The sequence below is a fragment of the Ranitomeya imitator genome, chromosome 3 (genome assembly GCF_032444005.1).
Source record: "Ranitomeya imitator isolate aRanImi1 chromosome 3, aRanImi1.pri, whole genome shotgun sequence".
Taxonomy (NCBI): domain Eukaryota; kingdom Metazoa; phylum Chordata; class Amphibia; order Anura; family Dendrobatidae; genus Ranitomeya; species Ranitomeya imitator.
Genome location: NC_091284.1, coordinates 74,633,635 through 74,650,688, shown reverse-complemented (window position 1 = coordinate 74,650,688; position 17,054 = coordinate 74,633,635). Strand labels below are relative to the sequence as shown.

Sequence of the window (17,054 nt, the reverse complement as noted above, 5' to 3'; positions counted from 1 at the left end):
GTTATAATAAATAAAATAAATCCTCATCCTTGGGGCTGTAGTCACAGGTCACAGCTGACTTTGCCTCCATAGACTTCAGTGGCAGCTGTGTGCAACTTCTGACCAGAAAATCAATACGTTTGATTATTTTTTTCTTTTGTCCTTTGTGACCTTCATGTCATGAGTTAGCTGCCGTGTGCCCTGGCCCGATGATGGACATGACCAGTGGCTTTATGGGGCTACAGATTGTCTAAATTGCCCAGCTTCAATGGGACAGATTTACTAGATCTGTTTAAACCACAATTTTTTTATTACCTCCCCTTCTTCCAAGAGGGCTTTATTTTTTTTTGCAGGATGAGTTCTACTTTTAAATGACACCATTTTATCATGTGATGCACTGGAAAATGGGAAAAATTTCCAAGTGTGCTGAAATAAAAAAAAAAAATGTAATTCAACCCTTGCATTTACCATGTAAAACGGACCTGGCACTGTATTTCTCCAGGTCAGTACAATTACGCAAACATGCATAGTTTTTACTTCAGAGGTGAAAAAACTCAGAAATTTGTAAAAATCAAAACATTTTTGTAATCTGGAGCAGTTTCGGGATATGAGGCAGGATTAGGGCTTCGTTTTTGCACCCAGCGCTGGTGTTCTTACTTACACTATTGTAGAATACATACAATGGTTTGATCGCCCCTTATTGCAGTGTTGCGGTGGCCGAAAATCCATAATTCTGGCGTTTTGGTTTATTTTTTATCATTACGCTGTTTATTCAATCAGAATGTATTATTTTGATAGATTGACTTTCACAAACGCAGCGATACCAAGTGTGTGTTTTATTTAATTAGAATGGAAATAAAGGAGAGTGATTTGAACTTTTAGATTTTTTTTTCATATTTTTAAAAAACATTTTTTTTCACCTTCTAATGTATTTGTTAGTCCCCTTAGGACACTCGAAGCTGTAGCTGTGATCGTCTGCTCGCTTGTGCTGTATATAGCAGCACCACCTTGTCGTTGGTTGCTGGGCATGCATGAATTGGCCAAATTATGAAATTATGTGCTAAGCGCCTCATTTTTTCTTAGTATCCACAAGCAGTATTGCTATTCATATTTCATATTGACATGCTTTAGCACTACAGAGTGCAACTGTTTTTGTTTATTGTATATGGAGGTAGCGGCTCCTAGTATGTACCTATTCACATTAGCTTGGAAATGCCAGTCAGTCTTTTTGTCATTGTATATTCGCTCTCTGACCGAGCACTCCGACCTTCAGCATGTGGTGGATTTTAATTGCAACAGGGTCCTACCTACCCATACAATCAGACTTGGAAGACTTCAGTCTTATAGAGGTATTCACATTAGACATGTTGGGACCTAGTAGTTTTGAGACCGCCTTGTCATTGGTTGCTGGGCATGCATGAATTTGCCAAATTATGTGCTAAGCATCTTATTTTTTTCCAAGTATCCAGAAGCAGTATTGCTATTCATAATGACATACTTTAGCACTACGGAGCGCAACTTTTTTTGGTTTATAGCACGGCTATGTATAATGAAAATCATGGTCTCCCTTGAACTCCACTAAATGCCGGCTTTCAGAGGAGTTTTGTAATGACGGACATAGGGGTCTTTAGGAGAGCTCCAGCTGTTATGGCATCCCATCAGTGCCCCATGATCACGTTACAGACACATCTATAGGCGCATAGAATGCTGGTGCGCTGAAATTGCCACAGCCAGACCTGATAGCACCATGTAACAGGTTAACAGCTGGTACAAAATGCCATCACAGGAGGCCAAGCTGCAAAGAGACTGTCAAACAAACGTATGAAAGTTTTTTTTAACTTTCTTTTTTTCTGTTTTGTACTTGGAGACTTTTGCATGGGTAACGTATAGCAAAGGGGCTTTATTGTGGATTTTGACTTCCCCCATTGAGCTCAATGTTAAAGTTCTGCAGTAAACCCACAATGTATTCACAACAAATGGACATGCTGCGGTTAAAAAAAAAATGAAAATGCAATTTCTGTACCAAACAATCACATTGTGTAAATGAGAATTTCAATATGTTCATCCCATAATCCAGATTAATTATCCACAATGAGTTTTTGATGCTGTAGATTTTCACTGTGCAAAAAACGCAACGTTTTATAGTTCCAGCAAAGAGGTATGGTGTGTGTGAGGCTATGTGCACACGTTGCGGATTTTGATGCGAATCCGCAGCAGATTTCCATGCGTTGTACAGTACCATGTAAACGTATTGAAAACAAAATCCGCAGTGCACATGCTGCGGAAAAAAACGTGCGGAAATGCAGCGGTGTTTTTTCCGATGCATGTCAATTCTTTGTGCGGATTGTGCAGCGGTTTACACCTGCTCCTCAATAGGAATCCACAGGTGTAAAACCGCAGGTGAAATCCGCGGCAAATCCTTGGGTAATCCGCAGTGCAGTTTACCTGCGGATTTTGCAAAAACAGTGCGGAAAAATCTACACACCAATCCACAACGTGTGCACGTAGCCTTACCAGTCCGAAACATATCAAATTCTCTTGTGGGTACTCTGAGTTTTAGGTGCACATTTTCTCCACAGAATTGAGTTACATGCAGAAAATCTGCAGGTAAACACGTGTTCTAGTGCATGAAAATTGCACAAAGTTTTATCAAAACCAATTACCAGCAAGTATCAAAACCAAAGCAATTTTATTTAATGCATGACATACCAAAAAGATTTTTTTTAAAAAAGCCAAGTCAAAAACACAATAAATACACTTTCAAAAACCATGAAAAAATGTAAGTGTCTAATCCAATTTAGGAAATAGGTGCAGAAAATATGCAACATCCAAAAAACCTCACCATGTGAGTGTTTTCTCCTACTTTAAGTGGCCCTGTCGGGGGCTTATGTTCTCCCGCAAAACAGAATTCGTGCATATGCGCCAATGGGGCCATTGACCTTAATGGTGCAGGCGGAGTCACCGTGTGCTGTTTGGTCATATATGAAGCGGACATTTTTGTGAGTGCTTCGGACATAAGCCCTGACGGGGAAATGAACGTAGGAGAAAACGCCGTGGGAAAGGGGCCTAAGGATAGAGTGGGGAAAAAAAAAAACTATCTAGTCAGCCACCAATTGTGCAAGTTCTCCCACTTAAAAAGATGAGAGGCCTGTAATTGACATCATAGGTAGATCACAACTAGGAGAGTCAAAATGTGAAAACAAATCCAGAAAACCACCTTGTCCGATTTGGTAAGATTTATTTTGCAAATTATGGTGGAAAATAAGTATTTGGTCATTAACAAAAGTTCATCTCAATATTTTGATATATATCCTTTATTGACAATGACAGTGGTCAAACGTTTTCTGTAGGTCTTCATAAGGTTGGCACAGACTGTTGGTGGTATGTTGGCCCATTCCTCCATGCAGATCTCCTCTAGAACAGTCATGTTTTGGGCCTGTCGCTGGGCAACACGGACTTTCAACTCCCTCCAAAGGTTTTCTATGGGGCTGAGATCTGGAGACTGGCTAGGCCACTCCAGGACCTTCACGTGCTTTTTGCAAAGTCGTGTGCTTGGGATCATTATCATGCTGAAAGCCCCATCCACGTTTCATCTTTAATGCCCTTGCTGATGGAAGGAGGGTTTGCATCCGCATGATACATGGCGCCATTTATTTTTTCATGTACACGGATCAGATGACCTGGTTAGTGATGAGCGAGTATACTTGTTGCTCGGGTGGTCTCCGAGTATTTGTTAGTGCAAGACGTTTTTACATAGAAATGCTTATGTTCTTTGTTTTGAGACTTTTTCAAGGTGGATTTCAGGCGGAATGCACCTCAAGAAGTCACGTACACTTGGCCTTATACGCTGTGGATTTTAGCAAAGCCGAACGATACAAGTAAGACTATAAAATAGGCGTTTGGTGTAAGAATCCCATCACCTGTAGAAAACAGAATGACCAGATCCACGCTGTAGTGATAAATATAAAATATTTTATTTGATCAGTCTTCAAGGCAATACACACTTCAAAATTACATGGCACATTATTTTTTTTTTTTTATTTGTTGCGAAAATGCGAAAATGAACAATTTCCGGACTTGAAATATACACATCTAGCACTCCACATGGATTCTTAGTAAAAACTCAAAAGCTGGTAAAGTCTTATTGATTAAGGCCAAATTTAAATCGGGAAACATAAAAAGAATCATTTTGTGTCTTGTACAAGTCTTCACCAGGCACCTATGTAAAAAACGGAAAAAAAAAATATTTTTTTATTATATTTTATGTATCAAGGTAAAATATATTGCATCCTTTAGAGGTATATCTTTGTTGCTTAAATGTAAAAAAACAACTGGGTTCAAAATTTTAGCAACTGGATTCCATGAAATATTCTGCACCATTTGCCTTCTATAGCCTCTTTGTATTCTCCACTGCAGAATGATTTAACTGAGAATCTGAGAGTGAGCTCTTTCTGATGGAGGTAGTATGTAAGGCCACACACACATTCAGTATTTGGTGAGGTTTTTTTACCTCAGTATTTGTAAACCAAAACCAGGAGTAGAACAATCAGAGGAAAAGTATAATAGAAACACGTCACCACTTCTGTAGCTATCACCCACTCCTGGTTTTGGCTCACAAACACTGAGGTAAAAAACTCACCAAATATACAACGTGTGCACGTGGCCTAACTCTTTGCCTTATACGGACCTCCTTTGTGCCGATTTATGGCCATCTGAACGTTCAGCTCTAGATTTATTTGATCATAAATTCAGCTGAGAAGAATTTAGTAAAAAACAGAAGAATTACAGACTCCTGTCAGGCCAGGCTCACCGACAGATTCTCCGTTCACTGTTTCACGACAGTCAGACGGCCATATAACACGGACGATGATTGCATTGCAATCCTCGGACTGGCCGTTGGCTTCCCTGACACAGAAGCAGCAGCTGCATAGAAATACATGACACGGTCACGCTCAGGAGAGCAGCTGGCCAGTCCGTGCACTGCGAGCAATCGTCGTCCATGTTATACAGCCGCCTGACTGCGCCCTAATAAGCCCACTATTATTATTTATATAGCACCATTAATTCCATGGTGCTGTACATGTAAAGGGGCTGTCCGAAGAAGAGGGGTGAATATGACAATAAGCCACACTTGCCCAGATGTGTACAATGATCCTACCCATCACGTGACGCACTACCAGCATCACTGTTCCGCAATGCACAGGTGACCGTGTCACCTACTGATTGGCTGCAGTGGTCAAGTGTTGTCCGTATATAGTATGCTGTAGGAAGGTCCGTGCAGGATCAGTGGGCAAGAAAATGGCGAATCCCATTATTTCTATTACCTTAATTAATTTTGATCATCTGGATGATGGTAAAAGTGCTAGTCTTTACAGAGGACTTGTCTCTCCCCAGAAATGTCATTTTGTTCATCTCCATTCCTAAGATATGGCCCCCTCTTGCAAGTATATAAATCTACTCTTTAGCCTAAATCTACTCTAAAAATGGTGGAATTATACCTAGTGAAGATGTAGTCTTAATGAGGATGAGGTGGTGCTGGAAGAAAAGAAGAAATAGCCCCAGATTCAGGAGAACAGCGCCATTTACTTCAACTAAAAAACATCACATATGGCAAAAGAGAAAAGGTGGATGTCGTTCGTGCTCCACATACAGTTCTCAGGAGCAGATACTAACTACTGACAAATAATTTTTTTTAAATCAGCACATGCAAGAAACGGGCCCTCAGAAGTGGCAATGGTGGGAAACAATCAGTACGGTGTACGTGTTGAGGATCGTGTCCTGCACGGGGCTTCACTACCGCTACACGAGCAGTCTCACTACAGACATTGATGCCACAGTCACACATTCAGTATTTTACCTCAGCATTAGTAAGCCAAAACCAGGAGTGGGTGATAAATACAGAAGTGGTGACGTGTTTCTATTATACTTTTGCTCTGATACGGAGGTAAAAAATTCATCAAATACTGAATTTGTGAATGTGGCCTTATAACACATGGGGAGGTTGGCCACTGACTGTCACCATCTGGTGACATCGGCGAAGTAACATCGTGAAACGGATTCTGCATCTTTGCAGTTTGCCATGAAAGGACTAGCAGGAAGTCTGTCACTAGATGGGTGCCATTGCTAAATAGCTGTTTGCGCACTAGGAAGCATAGAAGGGCTGAACCATTATGGAGAGGAGACAGGACAACAAATTTTTTTTTTTTTTTTTTTACAGAAATGTGATTGAGATGTTCAGCCAGAATTTTGCGACAGGTTATGGGGATAACCCCTTGGGGTAAGACATGAATCCATGCTTATAAATCTTGGCTTTATACTACAAGTCGTCTCAGCAGCAGAAGACTCATGTAATGAGCCGAAGAGATTTACTTCCACTTATCTGGATAAACATAAACTTATCTTTTTTAGAGAACCCATTTCCATTCACCCATAAAGATGTATTAACCGTCACAGAACTAAGACAAGTTTCAGTACCAGAAGCGAGCAATGTCATTATGACCTCACACAACCGGCAGGTATCACGCATGGTGTGGGGCATCACAACTGGATGTGGTTCTCCAAGGAGCGTGGCTCGCTCTGGAGAACCAGTTCTGTGTGGCGTCTGTTCATAATTCCAGCATAACAAGATTAATTGCAATGCCAGACCCTTGACATGGACACCAGCAGCGGTTACCGCTGTATGTACGCTTATACATAGAAAGCTGTCAGTCACTGATAGGACCGCCCGCTGGACCAGACCTCCCAGAAAGAGCAGAGGATTAAATGACAAACACGGGTTATACTGATTTTTTTTTTCTTACAAAATCATCTAACATACTCGGCTCACTCTGCTCTATAACATGGTGCTAGCAGACTGAACAGCATTTTCATTAAAGGGAACCTGTCACCCCGAAAATCGCGGGTGAGGTAAGCCCACCGGCATCAGGGGCTTATCTGCAGCATTCTGTAATGCTGTAGAGAAGCCCCCGATGTTTCCTGAAAAAGGAGAAAAAGACGTTATATTATACTCACCCAGGGGCGGTCCCGCTGCTGGTCAGGTCGGATGGGTGTCTCTGGTCCGCTGCGGCGCCTCCCATCTTCATTACAAGACGTCCTCTTCTGATCTTCAGCCACGGCTCCGGCACAGGTGTACTTTGCTCTGCCCTGTTGAGGGCAGACAAAGTACTGCAGTGCGCAGGCGCCGGGCCTCTGACCTTTCCGGCGCCTGCGCACTGCAGTACTATCCTCTGCCCTCAACAGGGCAGAGCAAAGTACGCCTGCGCCGGAGCCGTGGCTGAAGATCAGAAGAGGACGTCTTGTAATGAAGATGGGAGGCGCCGCAGCGGACCAGAGACACCCATCTGACCTGACCAGCAGCGGGACCGCCCCTGGGTAAGTATAATATAACGTCTTTTTCTCCTTTTTCAGGTAACATCGGGGGCTTATCTACAGCATTACAGAATGCTGCAGATAAGCCCCTGATGCCGGTGGACTTACCTCACCCGCGATTTTCGGGGTGACAGGTTCCCTTTAAGACAGCTTCCCATGAAAGGGTTATTCCCATCTCAAAGATCCTATCCCAATATGTAGCACTAGTAGGTGCAATAATATTAGCAAATACCTTCAATTAGAAATATAGTATAGTTCTTCTGATTTTGTCTGTTTCCTCATGCGCAGACATTGCAGGACCTTAGGTATCCATGACCATTAGCAACTAGCTAACTTAATGTCACTTCATCAGTGGCTGTAACCATGGATACCTAAGGTCCTGCAATGTCTGCGCATGAGGAAACAGACAAAATCAGAAGAACTATATTATATTTCTAATTGAAGGTGTTTGCTAATATTATTATTACACCTACTACACATTGGGATAGGATATTGGAGATGGAAATACCCCCTTTAAGCTTTAGATTGTTCTCTTGTGGTAGTTTCCCTCTCCGTTAAAGGTATATACACACGCATTTTTTTTCTTGAAGTGTCTTTTAGTACGACCTGTGTGTTTTTTTTTATTTTTTTATTCTGTGTACAACAGCGAGTGGCTTCTAAGCAGAAGCAGTCTGAAGAATGGCGAGGTCACTTCTTTTAGCTGCCTGTAGCTTTAAAAATGGCATAAGAATGACAACCATGTGCTGTGTGTGATTTTTTACAGACCCTTGGACTTACCGTATTTTTCGGACTATAAAGACGCACCCAGGTTTTAGAGGTGTAAAATATGGAAAAAAAATATTTGAAGCAAAAAATGTGGTAAAATATTTAATAACATAAATAACATACTACTATATGTGGTGTTATTATATATAATAGTACGTTATTATGTTGGAAGCTACGGGTATAAGATGGAGCTGTGGGACCAGTGTGGAGCCTGTAAAGTACTGTATGAAGACATAGTAACATAGTTAGTAAGGCCGAAAAAAGACATTTGTCCATCCAGTTCAGCCTATATTCCATCATAATAAATCCCCAGATCTACGTCCTTCTACAGAACCTAATAATTGTATGATACAATATTGTTCTGCTCCAGGAAGACATCCAGGCCTCTCTTGAACCCCTCGACTGAGTTCGCCATCACCACCTCCTCAGGCAAGCAATTCCAGATTCTCACTGCCCTAACAGTAAAGAATCCTCTTCTATGTTGGTGGAAAAACTTTCTCTCCTCCAGACGCAAAGAATGCCCCCTTGTGCCCGTCACCTTCCTTGGTATGGGGGTGAGTACAAGAAGGGGTGCACAGGGCTTATATTTAAAGCACCACTCCAGCACTGAAAAATAACACTGGAGTGCTGCTTTAAGATCCCATGGGAGAACTATAACTCACAGCATGTCCTGCAGACCCTATGGCATGCTGGGAGTTATAGTTCACCACAGGAGTGGCAGAGTGCATTTTTGTGTGTTATTACTAAACTTTTAATTAATTCTTACTTGTACAGGCTGTGCTTAGTGCAGGTCCTGCAGCCAGCCAGGCTAGAAAACCTAGAGTTTCTCTCTACAGCTGACAGGACCTGTGGCGAGGTAAAGAAGGGTTGGAGCATCACATGACTGCACAGAGCCCTCCCTCTTATTACCTCACCACAGGTCATGTAAGAGGAAGCTGCATTGTTTCTAGTGCGGTGTCTGCAGGACCTGTGATGACATCATGAAGAGGGAGGGCTCTGTGCTGTCATGTGATGCTCCAGCCCGCCCTCTTCATGACCTCACACAGGTCCTATATGGGAGCACTCAGCATTAGCACAGGCGGGGCTGTGCAGTCAGATATGCTGCGATCTCTCCTGTGGTACCCTGCTCCCTCTTTCACCTCCGGACACACGATCTCCCCAGCCGCTGCAGGAATCTGGCCCTGGGGAAACCATGTGGGTCCGCTGTTTAGGTGAAAGAATATTCATTTGCTGCTCCCCGCCCACTGCTCGGCGCTGACAGGTGGGCGGTAAAGCGGCTAATTAATATTTCTTCACTTTAAGCATCAGCACCACGTGGTTTCCCCAGCGCCAGATTCCTGCAGTGGCGACATTTTCCTGCCTCCTGCGATCCCACTCAGCCGCTGACCCCTTCCCACGTTACATTCGGACCATAAGACGCACCCCACAATTTCCTCCCAAATATGGAGGAAAAAAAGTGCGTCTTATGGTCCAAAAAATACGGTATATAAGCTATTTTGATCCATGACTTGGATCAAAACGCTAATGTCTCTGATTTTTTGGGGAGACACGAAGTGTGGAAAAAACCCATAGTATAATTGGTATTTATTCTATTCGTGAAAAGTCACGAATACAAGACGTACACTTAAAGCCTTAGGCCTAACAGAGAAGAGTGAGGATAGCCGAGAAAGTCAGGACCTGGAGCAGGAGCTCTTGACGGATTTGTATCAGTTTTGCAGACACTCTATATTTAGGATGCAAATGTACAATAAAAAAAAAAAATTGTATTTCGAAATTTGAAGATTTGTTTTTATTTTTCCATGTATTTACATTTTGCTCTATTACTTACTTTCGTCATCTGAGTCAAAACCGAAGTACAGCTGACACTTCTTTTGTGCTAGATGCTTCTCAAGTGCTTCTTTGCTACAGTAATTCGTTAGGCATTTCCCACATCTAAATTTCTCCACTGGAGTTTTAGCTACTGCATGGTCTTGAGAAGTGTGTCCCTTGTCATTTTTCCAGCGTTTTGGCATACTTGTGTACTGTTCTGCTAGATAGCTGGATGGCAGCGGCCTCCGAAAAGACGGCACTGCCACAGAGCCGTACGTAATGAAGGAATCGGTCACAATTGGTTTAGCAAGAGTCTGTGCCTTTTCAGCAGCTTTTTTTGGCGGAGTCTCCTGTACCGTGTTGGAGCCGGGTGGCTTTCTTTTATCCGTTTCGGTATCATCTACAGTTGCCGATGTTTGCACCACAACACTCGGCTCCGGAGCACTGTGTCCTTTGAGGCTTTGCTCCTCATCAGTAGCCTGGATGGCTTCATGAATTGGACCCGGACCAAAGGGGAAGCTTGCCCGTATGGCCTGGTCAGGTGAAAGCACAACCCCATTCATTTTCTTCTCTGCTTGTTTATAGGTCTTTGGTTCCGCTATATCCTTTTTCGACTTCCAAATGGGAATGGGCAGGTCTAGAGTTTCCCCTTTCCGGGCAGCTCGTATTTTTTTGAAAGATCTGACCAGTTGGCGGTCTAGATATCTAGCACCCTTGTGCAGAGCAGGAACGGTTTCTACAGAATCCATATTGTGTAAAGAAACAGGGACAGTTTCTACAGATCCCTCGATTTGTAAAGAAACCGGGACTGTTTCTACAGACTCCTCGATTTGTAAAGAAACGGGGACACTTTCTACAGACTCCTCGATTTGTAAAGAAACCGGGACAGTTTCTACAGACTCCTCGATTTGTAAAGAAACAGGGACAGTTTCTACAGACTCCTCGATTTGTAAAGAAACGGGGACAGTTTCTACAGACTCCTCGATTTGTAAAGAAACCGGGACACTTCCTACAGACTTCTGTAAAGAAGTGTTACTGTCTAATGGATGTTGTTCATAGTGCTGAGCTTCGTGTACATACAAGGAAGAACGTTCATTGAAAACCTTGAGACAGTTCTTGAAACCGCACTGAGCTTCGAAAGTCTTGTGGCTTTGCTGATGTTCAGCAAGTTGTGGCGAGAACTTGTATCGCTTATTGCAATGTAACTGCTGGCAGAAGTAGACGTTGGGATAGTAGTGCATCTTCATATGGTCGAGGTAATGTGTGCAATTTACAAACTTTCTCTGGCAGTAGCGGCACTTTCCTTTGTTCCATGTCATGATGTGCTGCTGTACCTTGGGGTCAAATGGATGCGCGTTTCGGGCATGCTTATTCAAGGCCCTTACCTTGTGGAAAACTCTGTGGCAGCCCTGAGCAGGGCATGAATAATCAACCTCGCGATGGACAACGGGGTCTTTTCTGCATAATGAAGCGCCGTTTAATTTAATGTAGTGACTCAGTTCGCTGCTGGCACCGTTTTCTACATCACCTAATGCACCAGTGTCATCCGAATTACTGACGTCTGTCGAGAATGAAGTCTGTGTAGCCGTGGAGTACTTGACATCTCCTTCGTTACGGTCGACCGTGTGGTTTTCCCCAGGAATGGTTGGCTCATTATCCAGCAAGTCATGGTTAGAATTTCCTGTCTCTGAGAATGAAAAAGACTCCTCTGAAGAATTCACTTCATTAGAATATGTTTGCAAAGAGTCTGATGAAGGGTGTAGAGAATTTTCTGTGGGACGTCGTTGCAATTTCTTTAGATGATGTTTTAGATGCCTGAGCATGGAAACTTTACTTCTGAACTTGCGGACACACATAACGCATGAAAACCAACCTCTTTTATGATGAGTCTGTGCATGTCGGAGTATGTGACCGCCCAAAAATTGTCTATTGCACAAGGCACAAAGATGCCTGGGTGTGACGGGGTCCATCTTCGAGGGGATGAGCATTATATGGTTTTTCTTGGGCTCTGATGCGACTCGTAGCCTCATACTGCTTTCCTTGTGCTTCAGTTCTCCATTGTGTAATGGCGTTACAGCGCCTTCCACAGGCAAGCTTAGTTGTTCAACAACATTATCCAGCGGGTCAGGATTGGATAAAGCCAGCACAGCAGCTTCCTTTCCCAGTAGAGCGGAGCAGTTTGTTTGGATCATGGAGAAGTTCCAAAATTCAGGATCAAATAATAATCCCCTTTTTAATATTGGAAGTAGTTCAAAGCGTACCCGATTCTCCACGTAGCTGGAAAACTCATTGTAATCCTCATCAGAGTTCCTATACAACCGCTCAACAACTCTATATGATTCTACGGTCCGCTCCAGAAAGAAAACGGACAGTGCGCAGACCCTGCAAATCTCCAAGTCAGTGGGTAAAAGGTAAGCTATGGTCTTATAAATTAAAGATTTTGTCTCGGAGTCATCCTTAAGATCCAACTGTAACGCACAGCCGCAAAGTTCAACCGACAGCTGCACCGAACCTTCACCAATCTGCAAAAAGAAAAAGGAGAGAGGTCAGACACGTACAGGTGGACGATCCTCAGGCAGAGACATAAAGAAGTTGTACAATCACAAAGAAAAATAACATTCCCAGAATGCTGTAGAATAATAACAGTAATAACTGCCTTAACACTGCGCCAGCTATAATGCTGCCCACATCCCCTGCTGGTCGCTATACCTTCTGTTCAGTCCAGATGATCACTAGCAGTCACATGTCTGTCCATACTGGCATAGGCGTAATAACCGTGATCGCAGAGGTCTCGACAGCGCTCATGAAGGTAAGCCGACGCCAGCTGAAATTTCAACTGGATGCGCGTTCAAGGACAAACATCCAGTTGAAGTGTATTGCTCCGCACAGACTTGTCGAGTAGGTCCGCGGCAATACACAGCGTCGGCCAATCAGAGGCCAGCAGCTGTCGTCAGCATGCACGTGACTGAGGGTGCATGGCAGTGACGTCATGTGCTCCTGTCGCTTGCACACTGAAGTCAGCGTCGGCTTCAGAAGAGGACACTGTGCAGCAGAGAAAAAGCTGAGCATGGCGGCTTATTTTTTTTCTATGCATTAACCCCTTTCCCCTGCCTGTTTCCACCTTTATGACCGGGCCAAATTTTACAATTCTGACCTGTGTCAATTTATGAGGTAATAACTCTGGAATGCTTCAACAGATGCCACTGATGCGGAGATGGGGTTTTTTTCATGACAGTGTACTTCATGATCATGGTAAAATTTGTCCTATATGACTTGCATCTATTCATGAAAATATTGGACATTTGGCAAAAATTTTCAAACTTAATTCTTATGCCCATAAACCAGAGTTATGTCACATAAAATAGTTAATAAATAACATTTCCCACATTTCTACAACATTTTTGGAACAATTTTTTTTTGCTAGGAAGTTATAAGGGTTAAAAGTTGATCAGCGCTTTCATATTTTTCCAGCAAAATTTACAAAAATTTTTCATTTTTTATTTAGGGACCACTTCACATTTGAAGTAACTTTGGGGGCCTATATGACAGAAAATACCCAAAAGTGACACCATTCTAAAAACAGCACCCGTCATCAAAACTAAATTCAAGCAGTTTATTAACTCTTCAGGTGCTTCATAGGAGTTAAAGCAATGTGGAAGGAAAAAATTAACGATTAACTTGTTTTGACCAAAATTTTACTTTAGCCCCAATATTTTTTTATTTTTACAAGGGTAACAGGAGAAAATTGACACCATAATTTGTTGTGCAATTTTCTCCCAAGTACGTCGATACCCCATATGTGGGGGGAAAACTACTGTTTGTGCGCATGGCAGGGCTCAGAAGATAAGGAGAATCATTCTGGAGCTCATGTTTGGCTGGAATGGTTTGAGAGTGCCATGTCACATTGGCAGAGCCCCTGAGGTGCCAGAAAAGCAGAAACACCCCCATAAGTGACCTCGTTTTACAATTTCCATACCACTGTGAATTAATCTAGGGGTACGGTGAGCATGTTGACACCACATGTGCTTCACAGAGTTTTATATCATTGGGTGGTGAAGAAAGAATAATTAAATTTTTAGCGCTAAAATGTTTTAGCTTCAAATTTTTATTTTTTTATAAGGGCTAATAGGAAAAAAATGGACCACATAAGTTTGTTGTGCAATTTCTCCTGATTGCACCAATATCCTATATATAAATCAGGAGCTATTTTTCAGGCACAGTGCAAAGCTCAGAAGGGAAGGAGTGACATATTATTGTGCAGATTTTACAGTTATGGTTTGCGGGTGCCATGACATACTGGGAGAGCCCCTAAGGTTCCAGCACAGCAGAACCCCCCATAAGTGACCCCATTTTACAAACTACACCTCTCAATGAATTCATCTAGGGGTGCAGTGATCATATTGCCACCACGGGTGTGTCACAGAATTTTATATAATTGTGCAGTGACCAAAAAAAACGTTTTTACCATAAAAATGTTTTAGCCCCAGATTTTATATTTTCACTTGGGGAAAAGAATAAAAATGAAAACAAAATTTGTACCACAATTTCTCCTGAATGTGGAAAATAGAATTATTCTTACCGTTAATTCGGTTTCTAGGAACCTTCCACGACAGCGGTACTGGAGGATGTCTCCCCGCCCTAATGGGGGACAGGAAACACAAAGAGGTTAAATACCCTCCCCTTCCTGCCACCTCCAGTGTTTTTTCTGGACACAGTAGTATGTATAGTTACCACTTAAGTGCAGGAATCATCCAATAAAATCATCAGATAGGGAGGGAAATTAGTGCTGTCATGGAAGGTTCCTAGAAACCGAATTAACGGTAAGAATAATTCTATTTTCTCCAGTCACCTTCCACGACAGCGGTACTGGAGTAGTACCAACAAATAATTTCTAGGGGGGGACAACCGCTTGCAGAACTGTTCTGCCAAAAGTTAAATCCCGATTGAAATCAAGCCTGTAGTGCCTGGTGAACGTATGTACTGATGACCAGGTGGCGGCTCTGCAAATCTGCTCCGTAGAAGCATCACCTCTCTCTGCCCATGATGTTAACACCGACCGTGTAGAGTGGGCCTTCAGTGATGGAGGAGGTGGTAGATTCTGGGATGAGTATGCCAGAGATATGGCTTGTTTAATCCAGTTGGCGATAGTATTTTTCGTAGCCTTTCCGCCTTTGTTCTTCCCGGAGAGTTGAATGAAGAGATTTTGGTCAATCCTCCAACTCTCTGTTTGTGAAAGATAATGTAGAACCACTCTGCGAACATCCAGGGTGTGGCAGGACTCCTCTTTTATATTAGAAGGATCCGGGTAGAATGAGGGCAACACTATGTCCTGACCTCTATGAAAGTCTGATGTTACTTTAGGTAGGAAGGTAGGATCTAGACGAAGGATTATACTATCAGATGTTACCCTTAAGTAAGGCTCTTGTATGGATAGGGCATGTAGTTCTCCTATCCGTCTGGCAGAGGTAATAGCCACTAAAAAGACCGTTTTTAGGGTAAGAACCTTTAATGAAGACTGAGATAAAGGTTCGAAGGGGTCCCGAGTTAGACTATTAAGGACCAAATTAAGGTCCCAAGGAGGAGTATTGTTGAGAACTCTGGGACGGATTCTACTCGCTGAAGTTACAAAACGCCTGATCCACCGATGTTTGGCTAGTTCCTGATCGAAATAGGAGCCAAGTGCTGAAATCTGTACTTTTAAGGTGTTAGGCCTAAGACCCAACTCTAGACCCTTCTGCAAGAAGTCCAGAATTTTGGCAATATTTGGATGAAATGGGTCTGGAATATCTGGAAGATACCACGATGAAAACTTCTTCCAGATCTTGGCATAAATGGCATTTGTTATGGGTTTTCTACTGTTCTGGAGAGTATGAATTACTCCATCTGAGAGACCTCTTGCCTTTAGTATCTCGGCTTCAGAAGCCATGCTGAAAGATTCAATCTGTGAAGGTTTGGATGCAGCAACGGTCCCTGATGAAGAAGATTTTCCTTCTGAGGTAGACATATTGGACCTTCCTGGGCCATGTCTAACAGGGCGCTGTACCAACTCCTCCCTGGCCATGTTGGTGCGATTAGAATCGCCGTAACTCGTTCCGATCGGATCTTCTGTAGAGTTTTTGATAGCAATGGGATCGGAGGAAATGCATAAACAAGGTTGAACCTCCACGGGTGAGAGAACGCATCCATGCCCAGAGCTCTGTCTGTCATATTTAGGGAGAAATAAGTTTGCAGCTTGGCATTCTGACTGTTGGCAAAAAGGTCTACCTCTGGGATCCCCCATCTGGAAATCAGGGAGAGAAAGACCTCCTGGTCCAGACACCATTCCCCTGGATGTACATCCCTTCTGCTCAGGAAATCTGCCTGGGTATTGGCTGACCCCTTCAGGTGAACTGCTGAAATAGAGAGGATGTTCTTCTGTGCCCAGAAAAAAATGTTTGAGGCTAAGGTTTTTAGTTTCCTGAATCTTGTGCCTCCTTGATGACGAAGGTATGCTACCGTGGTCATATTGTCGGAATATATTCTGACATGGTGTCCCTGAACAATGGAGGATGCAGCTTTTAATGCTTCTTCCGCTTTCAGTTCTCTGAAGTTTGAAGAGCTTGCTCTGATGTCTGGGCCCCAGGTGCCCTGGAAATAGGATCCCTCGACTATAGCTCCCCATCCCCTTTGACTGGCATCCGATGTTAGTGTCTTTAGCGGGATTTGATCCCAACTGACCCCCTGTTGGAGGTTTCGGAGCCGTAGCCACCATGTCAGGGATGTTTTGACATGATTGGGAAGGCAAATTCTCTTGGAGAGAGAACTCTGCTGTCCGTCCCAGGATGATAGGATATGGGTTTGGAGGACTCTCGTGTGGGCTTGAGCCCAAGGTACCATCTGGATACAAGATGTTAGAGATCCCAGTATAGACATGGAATGTCGTAGAGTAGGAGCCTTCAGGGTTCTGAATGCTGTTATCTTCTGTACCAGATCGAGTTGACGTTCTCTGGGCAGAAAGGAACTCCTCGCCTCTGAGTCCAGAAGGACTCCTAGGAACTTCTTCCTCCTGGAGGGACGAAGGTCCGATTTCTCTAGATTTGGGATCCAACCCAACGACTTTAGGATTTCTAGAGATCTTGTTAAGTCGGCTCTGA

At 43.1% G+C, this 17,054-nt stretch overlaps 1 protein-coding gene across 1 annotated transcript in view; it reads right to left on the bottom strand.

Annotated features, from left to right (window-relative positions):
* Nucleotides 1-3,931: 3,931 nt before the first annotated feature.
* The window catches only part of ZNF654 (zinc finger protein 654), a 34,070-nt gene continuing 20,947 nt past the window's right edge, over nucleotides 3,932-17,054 (bottom strand). Inside the window, exons 8-9 of the mRNA XM_069760977.1 lie at nucleotides 9,941-12,443; nucleotides 3,932-4,198 (exon numbers count right to left, since the gene is read on the bottom strand). Coding sequence (XP_069617078.1) covers nucleotides 4,188-4,198; nucleotides 9,941-12,443 — 2,514 coding nt within the window. The 3' untranslated portion in view covers nucleotides 3,932-4,187. The remainder of the gene's footprint in view (nucleotides 4,199-9,940; nucleotides 12,444-17,054) is intronic.